The sequence below is a fragment of the Theileria equi genome, chromosome 1, assembly GCF_000342415.1.
Source record: "Theileria equi strain WA chromosome 1, complete sequence".
Lineage (NCBI taxonomy): Eukaryota > Apicomplexa > Aconoidasida > Piroplasmida > Theileriidae > Theileria > Theileria equi.
Window position 1 is genome coordinate 1,242,034 of NC_021366.1, and position 12,378 is coordinate 1,254,411.

General features: G+C 42.1%; 7 protein-coding genes across 7 annotated transcripts; 4 read left to right on the forward strand and 3 right to left on the reverse strand.

The window, feature by feature from the left end:
• Positions 1-4: 4 nt before the first annotated feature.
• Positions 5-3,453, reverse strand: BEWA_023690 (hypothetical protein; the record flags this gene model as incomplete). Its single annotated transcript, XM_004829129.1, has 5 exons — positions 5-298; positions 982-1,433; positions 1,508-1,658; positions 2,835-3,394; positions 3,432-3,453. The coding sequence occupies 5 exons, from the start codon at positions 3,451-3,453 to the stop codon at positions 5-7; spliced, it is 1,479 nt and encodes a 492-aa protein (XP_004829186.1).
• Positions 3,454-3,682: 229 nt separating this feature from the next.
• On the reverse strand, positions 3,683-4,169 carry BEWA_023700 (hypothetical protein; the record flags this gene model as incomplete). Its single annotated transcript, XM_004829130.1, has 3 exons — positions 3,683-3,771; positions 3,892-3,998; positions 4,057-4,169. The coding sequence occupies 3 exons, from the start codon at positions 4,167-4,169 to the stop codon at positions 3,683-3,685; spliced, it is 309 nt and encodes a 102-aa protein (XP_004829187.1).
• Positions 4,170-4,273: 104 nt separating this feature from the next.
• On the reverse strand, positions 4,274-5,948 carry BEWA_023710 (60S ribosomal subunit protein L4/L1, putative; the record flags this gene model as incomplete). Its single annotated transcript, XM_004829131.1, has 2 exons — positions 5,870-5,948; positions 4,274-5,332 (listed from the first exon to the last, which is right to left on the reverse strand). Exon 2 carries the CDS (start codon positions 5,330-5,332, stop codon positions 4,274-4,276), a length of 1,059 nt encoding a protein of 352 aa, XP_004829188.1. The 5' UTR covers positions 5,870-5,948.
• Positions 5,949-5,997: 49 nt separating this feature from the next.
• BEWA_023720 (hypothetical protein) lies at positions 5,998-7,186 on the forward strand (the record flags this gene model as incomplete). Its single annotated transcript, XM_004829132.1, has 1 exon — positions 5,998-7,186. Exon 1 carries the CDS (start codon positions 6,218-6,220, stop codon positions 7,184-7,186), a length of 969 nt encoding a protein of 322 aa, XP_004829189.1. The 5' UTR covers positions 5,998-6,217.
• Positions 7,187-8,218: 1,032 nt separating this feature from the next.
• BEWA_023730 (hypothetical protein) lies at positions 8,219-9,730 on the forward strand (the record flags this gene model as incomplete). The annotated part of the gene is made up of 1 exon (XM_004829133.1): positions 8,219-9,730. One exon carries the CDS (start codon positions 8,219-8,221, stop codon positions 9,728-9,730), a length of 1,512 nt encoding a protein of 503 aa, XP_004829190.1.
• Positions 9,731-10,583: 853 nt separating this feature from the next.
• Positions 10,584-11,195, forward strand: BEWA_023740 (signal peptide-containing protein; the record flags this gene model as incomplete). Its single annotated transcript, XM_004829134.1, has 2 exons — positions 10,584-10,905; positions 11,017-11,195. The coding sequence occupies 2 exons, from the start codon at positions 10,584-10,586 to the stop codon at positions 11,193-11,195; spliced, it is 501 nt and encodes a 166-aa protein (XP_004829191.1).
• A 392-nt stretch (positions 11,196-11,587) lies between these two features.
• On the forward strand, positions 11,588-12,376 carry BEWA_023750 (signal peptide-containing protein; the record flags this gene model as incomplete). The annotated part of the gene is made up of 1 exon (XM_004829135.1): positions 11,588-12,376. One exon carries the CDS (start codon positions 11,588-11,590, stop codon positions 12,374-12,376), a length of 789 nt encoding a protein of 262 aa, XP_004829192.1.
• Between the last annotated feature and the right edge of the window lie 2 nt (positions 12,377-12,378).

Consider the following 12,378-nt stretch of genomic DNA (forward strand, 5'->3'; position numbering starts at 1 on the left):
CCAATCATGCAAATGCATTTCCCAGGTCTTCTACGAGGTTTAGCGCGACATTTGCCGATGATTCAATCAGACCTACGCCTTTATCAGTGTCTCTACAATACTCTTGCGCGTCCCTCTTGTCGTTCCAACACCAAAAAATGTCCTTGGCGGTGTCAGCGTTTGCAAAAATCTTGAGCTTCTTGACAAAACAGCAGTGACAAGAATGCCAACCGCGAAGCTTCAACTGACCCCAAGGACGGAATTTTGAATACAAACGAGAGTTGAATAGGAGCGTTGATAAGATGATTAATATTAAAACCTAAATGGGCATGTGATGGTGAATAAATGAGTGGAGTGTGAACCACAGAGCAGTGAGCATAATGTGAGCTATGGAATAGCGAATGTGCGACCTCTGGGAGCTCTTCTGTCTAGTAGGATTATCACTGTGCAAGTACGACTGTAAGGAGTACTAGACGACCGACGTCAAAGACTAGGGAGTCATACGAGCTGTGAAACGGCGAGTTGCGATGCTAAATCAATGGAGCCTAAATGATCACTACAGAGACTATAAGAATGGAGTAGTAGTCATAATACTGAGGATGAGAAGAAACTACCGATGAAATGCTCTATCCACCTATGGTATACTCTCATTCTTCTACCAATGAATAAACAGGCTCCTATACTCTGTATACTCGCAACTTATCCTCTACTCACTAGGCTCATAGAGTCTCCATCACTATTCCACTCGTTACACTCATTCCATAGTAGTAATCCCTCATCCATTATTCTTCTATAGACTCCCTTTGGTTGTCTTTCTAGCTCCACTGGTATAATAGTCTCTAAAGAGCCTAATGGAGTGAGAACAGGTGACTATTTAGGCTCCTATACTCTGTGTACTCGCCATTACTACTTAGGCTCCTTTTGGTCGCCATAGAGCTCCGGTTCGCTATTCCATAGCTCACATGCTCACTCCGTTCGCATTTACACATCCATTCAACAAACCATTACGATTCCACAAGTGCATCGTACAACCCATTCCCGAAGTCTCATTTTAAACGGAGGGGATCCTTCAGAGTCCAGACTCTTTTTAATCTTTGCAATATACTTGGCAGTGAGTCCATTCTTTACAGCCTTTTTGCGAGCCTCCAGTTCCTCCCTTCGCCGACATAGATGCTTCTTTTTCAGGACAATGGAAAGCTCAAGTTTCGCCTTGTACTTTTTGGTGAGCATCCATGAAAAAACAGGTGATAAGAGGCACTTTTCGTAAATGGCACATCGGTCAAATATGGAAACACTTCTAATCGTGGTAAATCCCCAAAGAAGCCCAAACATGCACCCACCCAAATGTGCATAATTGTCAATATACCCTGAGAGCCCCGTCAATAAACCAACGAATATCGACACAATGAGAAAGATAATTATGAAGATTGGATGCGGTAATGTGTTCCAATATTCTGCATTTTAATATTTTAAGCATTAATGGATGAATATATACACTGCAAAGTATAGAGAGCATGCGTAGACAAACCTATACAATATGGAATAAGAGCGCCATATAGTCCATAAAGAGCACCAGAAGATCCCACAGTAACTCCACATGGATCTAAGACAGCAGACATTAAATTACCACCTATTCCACTAATGAAAAAGAGTATAAAGGTTCTCCAAAATCCCCAGTCCTAAATAATGGTATGAATGTATGTATGAGTAGTCTTAGTAGGAGATAAGTAGTATGGACTATCAGATGACCAAAGGGAGTATTATTGTTATCCAAGTAAAAGTCTGCATAAGTCCTAGCATTCCAGTATACCAACAAGAGAGGAGTCTAGAGGGGAGAGTCTCTACTACCTACCAAGGGTAGGAGAACATACTGCATTATATCCATAGGGGGTAAGGAGTCATGAGAGGCTATTAAGATGGAGTAGTAGAAGGATCGGGAGATTATTTAGGAGATGGTCATTTTATCAAGCTTGTTGAAGAAGTCACCCTCAGTAATATCCTTCCATTCAGTACCGTTTCTCTCAAAGTACTTCTTTCCTACTGTGGTAATTCCAGGAGTATATCTAGGAGATATTTACATCCTATTATGCGTGGAAATAAGTCTAAGAAGTGGTATCTTGCTCTACAAACCGTGCCCATAGTTCCAGTAAAACTTCCTAAGATTTTCTTTAAAAGGTTTCTTTGAGTTCGAATAGAAAATGCTGAGTCTTTAAGAGTTAGAAGTTGACCACTTTTAGTTTCACCAGCAGAACCAATAGCAGTTTGAGGAACCATAAGGGCAGAAAGACCATGAGCAGACAGCAGAAGCAGGGGAAGCAGTAGGGGAGAGATGAGGAGAGGGAGGGAAAGGGTAACCAGGAGAAGAGAGCCAGAGAGAATAGTATGAACTCCAATATAAACAGAACTAGTAGAGATATGCTCAGAATAACTAAGAGCTTGTTCTTTAGATCCAGCTGTTTTAGGTTCTTTAACTTTACCAACAGGTCTTTAGGGTCCTCTAGCATTACCACAAACATCACACTCAGTAGAAGATCCAGCAGTAGATTCTTAAGCTTTACTAGAGCCTTCATCCTCTAGTTCTTAATCAAGTTTAGTAGAAGAGGAACCAAGAAAGTAGGATTATGAGATTCCTTAGAAGAGTCTTCCTCAGATTCTCTCTCCTCTACTACTTGTCATCCCTCTATCATACTCAATCATCCTTCCATAGTCTCATTCATAGTAGTACTCCATTAATGTCTCAACTGGTGTGAGCAGAATGGGCAGTATGGATGAATGGCATCCTTCACTATTCTCCATATCAACATCTTTATCAACTTCCCTAGTCATCTGAACCTAGCAACATAGATCACACTTACCGGTTCAACAATCCATAAAATCTGCACCTGAGAACAAACATTAAAGGCAATATGCATCCATCCACCATGTAAAAACATGCTCCATACAAGTCTAAACCACTCTCCATAGTTTCGTATCAAATTTGCGCTGAGTCCACCTACACTTTCGAAAATGCGAAAGTTTGGTGAGTCCCAGGCCGCCTTAGATGCTCCACTGGGTTCAATTGGCCATCCTTTATCTGATGCGTCGGTACCAAAAAATACTCTATCTGCGGCCCTTGTCTGCAAATTATATTCGCATGCTCCATAGCCGAGCTCCACTAGATATGGTGGTTTTACTTTTCCATTTAAAGGTCGTGGGTATAAAACCTTGGAAATGCAGCGGCCGTTAAAGGTCACCTTATTGAATACCAGTTCAGCCAGGAAAACAAAAATTATGGCCGCAGTGGTCACAGAGCAGACAATCAAACGTCCGTATAGCGGATTATTCTTCAACTTTGGATCATTAACTGCCCTACCCTTTTTAGAGCGCAATCTTTCAAACGGATTAATTGGTGCCCTCCTAGTCACCACCTCCGTCTCTATACATGAATGTTTGTGTAGATGAACACTCGATACCGTTTATCGTAGCATCAGTCATCTTTAAATCTCTCCAAAGTCAACTTTGAGTTCCAAAGCTACTCTAAGGAATCTGTGAGTCCCGGCTCGCGGTTGTACGGTAAGTCGGTTATCCATAGCTAGCCATCACCAAAATGGGTAGTTTACCATTATAATGCCATAACATAGTGTTAAAGTCATGTGAGTAGGTTAATAGCGGACTAAAATAGGCGAAAACCGGCTAGAATGGATGAACTTATAGAGGAAGGAAGTCATCCATTCTCTGCTTCAAGATCAAGAATCTTCTGCATGACATCTTGAGGATACTCACCAAAACCAAATTCGTGAACTGATCCATTTTCTATAATGTGAATGTAGAGTATGGAAATGTGTATAAATTGTCAACCCCGAAGTTTCAGTAAATCACAAAACCTTAGTGATGTGCAAAGATGAATCTAACTAGCTCTTTCATTAAACTTACTTAGGAAGACCTTGCAATACTCTTGGTCATCATCAAGACAGAACTTGGAGAATTTGAGGTGAGGATTCCCGTAGGACATTAGCGGTATGTAATTCCTCATAAACGTCCTAAAATGTGATATAATGATTGTTACGATAATTAAATAGATGGATAAAGTGTACGAACTCTGCACATTTGTTCTCTGGTGAGAATTTAATGACAATCCTGGACACAAAGTCCAGGGGTAGCGGAGAAGCCACCAACATGCGATTTATCCTCCTCGGATGGACAAAATGCATCTATACACAAAGAGACTGAGGAATGGTCTCGAGGGTCGCCTCCCATCGGCCCTCGGTCCCCATTGGGAGAATGAATAGAGTGGATATAAACCTTTAAATGTTGATTAAGCCGAAGCCTCTACTCCGGTGTTAAGAGCAGTTCTGATATTTTTGAAGAAGAGCTTGGAATTCTTCTTGAGTGCCTTCTTGGCGTCCTTGGATACCTCCTTCTTCTTGCTGACCTTCTCCAGGGCCTTGACTACAGACTTGAGGACCCTCTTGCTAGCTCCCCTCTGGATCTTCTTCTTTAGGCTTCCAGTCTTTGGTGGGTTGAGAGCAGTCTGGACAGCAGTGGAGTTGGCAAGGGCAGAGATATCCGGGTTGGTAAGCAATGGCTTAGCCTTGATGCCCTTCTCAGCAATAACTTGGTCCAAGGCCTCAAAGGCAGCCTTACTCCATACGCACAATCTGCCAAGAGTACCGGCTGGTGCCAACTTCAAAAGGTTGAGGCGCTCAACAGCGGCAACCTCGACACCTGGAATGTTCCTGAAGGCACGGCGTCCCTCAACAGCGGAGGCACGCAATATAATGAGTGGTCCAGTACCATGCTTGCTCTTGAGTCTCTTGGGGAACTTCTTCTTGCTCACCCTATCGAGCTCCTCAGACAAACCCAGCTTTTGCAAGAGAGCAACAGCGTCCTTGGTCTTGTTGATGGTTTCAATGGAGTCGTCAACAACAAGTGGGACTTCTGGGACACTCTCGATGCGATGACCTCTGGCCATGACAAGTGGAGCAACTCCAGAGGCAGCAACTGCAACAGCAAGTGCGAACCTCTTCTCCTTCAAATTAACCTTGCGATGCCACCTACGCCATGTCTTGGTGGGTGCGAACATACCACCAGCACGGCAAAAGTTGGCATAAGCAGCCTGTCCGGCTCTGTGGGTACCACCACCCTTGACACGGGGTACACGGGCCATAGCACGACCAGTACCCCAACTTCTGGCAGAGGTCTGGAATCCAGACATCTTGCTTACAGCATAGGCTTGACGGCGGTTCTTGGCCATATTTGTGTGTACATAGTGAACCAAGTCACTGCGCAACGGAGTTGAGAATACAAGAGGCATCAGAGTCGAAGCCTTTTCGCCAGACTGGCTAAAGACACTCACCACTGGACGAGATGGCATCTGTACATTTGTGTAATAATGCATGGCATGTGAAGCATGAATGGGTAGCAGCAGAGCCTAGGAGGGGCAAGACAACCGTCAAGGAGAGTTCAGAAGAACAGCAAGTCTCTATAAGCCCCGAGTTCACTATTGGCCAACATTACATCCCACATTCACCCTATGACTAGAGTTATCTGCTGGACATTTCCATTGAGAAATGAAAACAGCGTCATGTGAATGTCCCGGAGAAGCTAGACACTTTGTGTCGCATCCCTCCATTTGTGACAGTTATAATTTTGACGAAAATGCATTAGCAAAACCCATAAACGCCTATTGTAGTGTAAAGAGCCTCTGGGATCCCTACCACAGTCGAGCACCGCCACAGCACTGACAAAAGGGGCTATACACGGCCCATTTACCAAATAAAGGTTTGGATAACCAACAGGGAATTTTTCTGCTGTGATTTTGGCAGTCTTTAGCTTTATTGGTCTATGGGTCGCCTTCTGCCCCTCCTATTCGCGGTCTGCGCAGCGACAACGCCGGAAAACGCATACCTACCTTGATCAAAATAACAACTTTAAATCCGTAAAATCTAAAATAGCCTAAAATTACTATAAAATCTTCTATTAACCGACTGATCCAACGGTGCCCTAAATACCCCATCTTCACAGGCTGGACTGCACATTGCAATGTCTATGAATACACATTAGCGATTGCAATATCTGTGCATAATGTACCATATCACTTTGTTTTTGTACAATAAGTACGTTACCGGTAATACCAAAAATTAGGTAGAAATCACACATAGCCCGGGATACTCGCCAATTTAGACATTTTTACTCAATTACAGACAGAAATATTCGAGAATAGGCATAAGCATTGTACCATAACTTGCTGTAAACCACCATGGGACAGGGACAAAGTATCAACCCAGAAGAGCTCCAGGAGGACTATTACATCTTCTTCGACAAGAATAAAGGCGACACTTACAAGTCAGAGAAGAACACTTACACACGTCTGGTGAACTACAAACGAGCTTTTGGGACAAAGTATATTCACAGACAGAATGAAGTTGACATTGCCAATCTCTCAACCAACTTTTCAGTGGATGCACATGGGTCCTATAAACCATCTATAGACTCTAGCATTCCATACGACAAGCAATCAATCTATTCTGAAACCCATTCTTATAAGCATTCCATAGATTCAGCATATGAAAATTTGACTAGTGGGACCAGAACACTCGGTTCAATTGATAACTTGCAGGTAAATGCGCAGAGTCCAAAACTATCTCTAAGTGACCTGGAAATCGCAGGAAGCATCCTAGACAACGGGAAAAAATACGCGCTGGATGAATATGGAAGCATTTTAAACAAGCCGTTCTGGCGAAAGGATAGTATATCGCAAAATGAATCGGATGAAGCATTGCCACATGAAGATGTTGTATACACAGAGTTTGAGGGTCCAGACGGTAATGTATATAGTGGATTCTCACGATCTGGTAAGCTCTTCAAGGGGAGCATCAAGTCCATAGATGGCCAATACACTGGAGGCATATGCGACAATAAACCACATGGATATGGCATATATACGAGGGATCGAAGTGAATATAGAGGAATGTGGAAAAATGGCCTGCAACACGGTGAAGGTGTATACTTGGACCTGGATGACCCAAACTTTAAACGCGGTGTTTGGTGCAACGGAAAGTTGACGCGCTGGAAAGGACACAATGTACATACGTCCACGCTTTTAAAGGAAATCATGACAGATCCACTCTCTCCAGATAGTCTTGTGAGCTCCGCGTACACCAGTTTTGATGTCTCGCCAACAAATGCATCACCGATAAACTGGTCCTCCACAGGGGGACAAATTTAATTTCTCAGCCTTTACACTAGAAATGTTATTTGTAGAAATTATGTCGGCAAGGGAACTTGTCCAATGGGCTATTGATAATGGTATTCTCCAGGAACTAGTTGCTAGCAAATAGTTACTTTAACATTATCAATAGCCCATTGGACAGTGTCTATTCGGAAGATATAGGTTTTTACCCGTGGCTATTTCCTAGGCTCTATACATTTTGTGCGTATAGCTATCAAGGCTACAACTATAATGTGAGATCTGAAATCACTAGTACAGGGTCCATAGTAACCATAGATATGTCTGGGATTGCTGGATATCTCTAATAGGGAATCAGCAGCTATGAACATTACAGAAATGGTCTCTAGTACATCACACAGTGGAGGTCTTACCAAATATCCCAATAGACAAGCATTATGTCCCAGTATTTCCTATCATCGTCCATAAGACGTCCAGCAATGACGTCTTTAAGAAATGCAAGAGAGAATGGGCTTCAGGGGGGAAGATTGAGGACTGGCCTATATCACCCGTAAAACTCAGAATTTGTGGCAGTCAGGCCGCTAAAGTGGTCTAAATATATGAATAAAGGTTTAAGGAGGTAATTAGATCGAAGGAAGAATACTAGAAAAAACGTTTAGGAGTAAAAGAATTAAATTTGTATCAAAGAATAGACTGAGAAAACCTGGAGAGCAATAAGCATGAGGAGGACATACCGGTAGAATAAAATACGGAGATTACTTTAGGCATTACTGAAAAATCTCAATACTGTGCTCTAAGGCGATATCTCGGCAATGAGCTATGGGGTCTGGCAGATGTTCCCGGAGAATCCTCCGAGGTCCTCTCATTCCTTCCTTTAGTTTTAAATGTAGTATAGTTTTAACTAGAGCCTATAGGATGGCTTATACACTTGAAAATTTTCCAGGAGGATAGTAGCGTATTCATCTTGTCTTTTCTTACTCACTTGGAAGGATGAGGAAGACAAGGTTATTCCTTTACGAGACACCTTTAGACAAGGGCTGGAAGATGCTATCAAAGGGGTTATAAAGGGTAATGATGACTAAAGATACTGAGATGGACAAGAAGAAAGAACAAGATCAAAGTCTACTAAAGAAGACGGTAGCCTTCATGGCAGGTCTGTCTCTCTATCAACTCCCTTACTTAGCCCTAGCTGCTGCAAAGTACACTCTGGCGAGATTCCAAATATCTGCAAGTTATCTGAGTCTATACATCAACAGGATGATTGTTGTATTTAGGATCCTCTCGCTAATAGGAGTAACTATAATGACCGTCTATTCCCAGTGCCAAGGAGGTGGGAAAAAGAAGATAACCGCAGGATTCTTTATAGCCTTTAGCTTGTGCTTTGTCCTTTTGCTACTCATCTACTGTACTGGTGGAGAACAGGGTCATCTTACTCTCTACTACTGGGGAATTCTGATGGCCTCCTTTCTGCTTGGGATGTGTTTTACCACGATTATAGACATTATCACAGCCAACATTCCCCTTTTCCTGCTTTCTCTGCCACTCACTGGTGTGTTTGTCTCCACCTTTCACCTTGCATTCATCTTCTTCTGGGAACTATTCGGACTCTCCAACATCAACTACTGGCTTGTTGTATGCCAGCTGATTATAGCCATATGCATTACTAGCATTAATGCGCTATTGTATACCATTGCGTACTGGTATGAGGAGGATAGTAAGCCTGCTAGTAATAATAGTGGAGGTGGTGGTAGCACTGGAGAAGCTCAAGGTCAAACTACTCAGAACAATGATGGCTTCATGACAGCACTTAGTAAAGCCTGGTCACCAATCCTGTTAAATGCACTGGGTTACGGTATTCACAATGCCTTTTATCCGAGTATAGCGCCTTATAAACTGACAGATGTTGGAACTGGATACAATATTGACCTGGTGGTTCTCTTTACGAGCGCTTTGGCTCCCATTACAATTTTAATTCTCAAGAGCAAGAACATTGGACCAAACAAACCATGGAAAGGCAATGACGCCACATGGCACGGAGCATGGCTATTCTTTTTAGTAGAGATGACATGTGCAGCCATTTTCATCTGTGGTCTTCATTACCCAGAGTCAGCTACATCACGAGCAATCAGGGGAAGTGGAAGGAGTATTGGATTTTTAACTGTACTATACGATTTCTGCGCACAATCAGTAAGGAGTATCACTACAAACGGAGCTGACATGCAGGGAGCAGGTGGAAGTAACAGCGCAATGAACACACTCAATTCATTTTTGCACTCGTTTACTCAGGTCATCTTTGCATTCCTTGGAGATGGTTATGTCAAGACGTACTCAAAGTATGAGCATGATAGAGATAAATGGCCCACCAAACACTATGGCAACTCGAGGGCATTCCGATATTGGATTTGGACAGCCACAAAAGTTTCATTTGGCAATATAGGAACCGCATTTACCACGGACGTTAGAGGAGCAATTCAGACAAAGAAGGAGTTTCTCTTTATTGTGTATTCTGATGACACTGATAATAGTAGCAAGCCTCCTAAGACGAAAAATCCTACAGTAATGAAGATAGTTCACGATATATAGTTGTGGCAAACATTTTTCAACTATACGCCACTATAATGCAGTATTTCACGCCTCTTCAGTTTTAATTTGTTTCATTTTTATTACATACCATGCAGATGTTTGCGGTTTTAACAGGACTTTGGTGCTGAAATGGAAATATCTTGCACCAGTTTCGAGCAAGAAAACTGGTACTTTTATTTTTTACATGGATATTAAGTTTAGGGATGTAGCCGGATGGTGGAATATCTGAATGCAGTTCTGGTTAACGGGAAAAATCTGGAGTAAGGTATACTGCGTTTGAGGGATTATAGAGTCTATTTGATAGCTTACAGCCGTTAAACTCCATTAAACAGGATGTATGATGTGCATACAACGATTATAAACTTCACAACTCCCTTTTTACCATAATCACAATAGCCATCAACTGATCAATTCATCACAACAGGTGTGGTCTTTATATGAGATCTTATTGGCAGATATTAATACCAAGGTAATAGTTTCATATCAATCATTACGGAAATGCCAGGAATGGACCACATCTTAGGAATGAGTGGGAGAGACCAAACAGCTCAATTTTTGGGTCCTGACCATGACAAAATTCTTGTACAAAACACCATACGTTAGACCCAGAGATCTTCCTTGTTGTCCATCGAGAGTGCTTGTTCTACATGATAGTCATGGCTACCTTAATCTTCTTCCTACTCTACACCATCCACCCACATCAAGGGAGTCAAATACCTTCCTTACAGAGACTCCTGCTTAGAGGTGAGACTAATCTCTCCAGTCCTAGACCATACATCTCAATTCATAAACTGGTCACTGTTTAATGCATGGATTTATTCCCAGGAAGAGTTATTCAACCCCAGATGTTCCCATGGGTTGGTGCGACAGTATAGGAAGAAGAAAAGAGGAGGAGGGAATGAAAGTTTTAGCAGTACTATGGACGGTCTATTTGATAAGGTTATGCAGTGCAGGATGTCTTGGAAAGAGTAAGACCAAAGATGACGATAATGGAGCTTATGGTGGATCTACGGAGAATCTTAGAAGTTCTCCAGAACATGCTAAAGTATCCTCTGAAGAGACTCCCGTAGAGGTCACACCAGATACTTCTTTACAGGAAGAGATGCATGTGGACTCGCCTGAAGAAGAGCATCCTAGAGCTAATGAAAAAGCATCTTCCAAGACTCCTACTACTAGTACGTCTACTAAGTCGAGCCGCTGGTCAGCCACTGGGTGCTGGTCCTTCATATGATAATACCAATATACATAAAATGATGGCTCCTTACTTCTAGATGTTAGTATTATAGGTGAAGACAAGTTCAATGTCAAGTACTTTGAAAAGAACGTCAATGGTGAATGGAAAGAGCTCACACTGGATGACTTTTTAAAGAAGTTTGATGAAATACTTAAGCATCAAGAACCAGAAAAGTATACATCAACGCCTGAACTAGATCAACAACCAAACCAAAGTACTAAAAATTCCTGAGCTGTCAGCTACCCAACGCGGAACTTGTGACTAAAACGAGAATCCCGGTTATGGAAGACATGGTAAATGCTTATCCAGGAAAACCCAAACATCTGGAGGTAATTTAGACAAAATACTAGACTTTCAAGAAACAGGCGAAAAAGCTTTTGAAAGTAGTTCACTATAGGAGATTAGAAGACCAAATTATCAAGACCATCCAGGGACGGACGAATCACACGGCGAACATACTCCATCAGAGTAACCAATACAAATTCCTAAAACAATAATTTCATCTCTGTATAATAAACATGCAGGACATGTGATGTCTTTGCTGCGCTTGTTAGTCCTCAGGCTAGCCCATTTTTACCCACAAAAGACCCTTTCATCTTCAGCTAAAATACCGTAAATGTACAATGAAGGGTTGTTCATCAGTTATTATACTCGCATGCACTTTTCTATCTACTCATTCCGCACTTGCACTAGATGTAGTCTTGGATATTTCACGAATCGATGAGGTTCTCTACAAGTCATTCCTTTTGTTCTACGATGATGTCCCTACAAGGATAGTTATGCCAAGGAAAGGAATCAAAATCCGGTCCGTGAAAGAGGGGTCAGAAAATCTCTGGAAGGCTGAGGGTAGAGAAAAGTGCATCTTGATAACCCTTCATTTAAAGAATGGTAGGCCAATGATGATGTTCATGTCAATACACGGCTCTAGTACGAGATATATTGGTCTATGCAAATCTGATGGGATTTGGAAACTAGGCCCAGACGACTTTGAGCACCGTAATAGGGAGTTTGCCAAACTCAGGATGATTCCCAGTTCAACACACACATTTACCCTCAACGTGTCTACAAGCGAGGAGAATGATGAAAGGATTGTGTTAGAGTCTGTCGCATTAAAACGAAAAACTCGCATGCATATCCCAGAACTTGGGAGTTATGCCACCAAAGTTGTCTGTGGACAAGAGCTAATTTGGAAAGCCAAGGATGGTGAAAGATGTATAACTGCATTTTCATATTTTAGGAATGGAAGGCTACAAAGAATTTCCGTTTTGGTAAACCAAAAATCAGGGTCAGATTCGGAAATACGGCATTACGAGAAACGTGGTACACTCTGGAGAAAAGTGAAACATGACAATTTTGGAAATGGACAACTGGTACCCTTGGTGCACATAGAAATGAGTAATTATAATATATAACA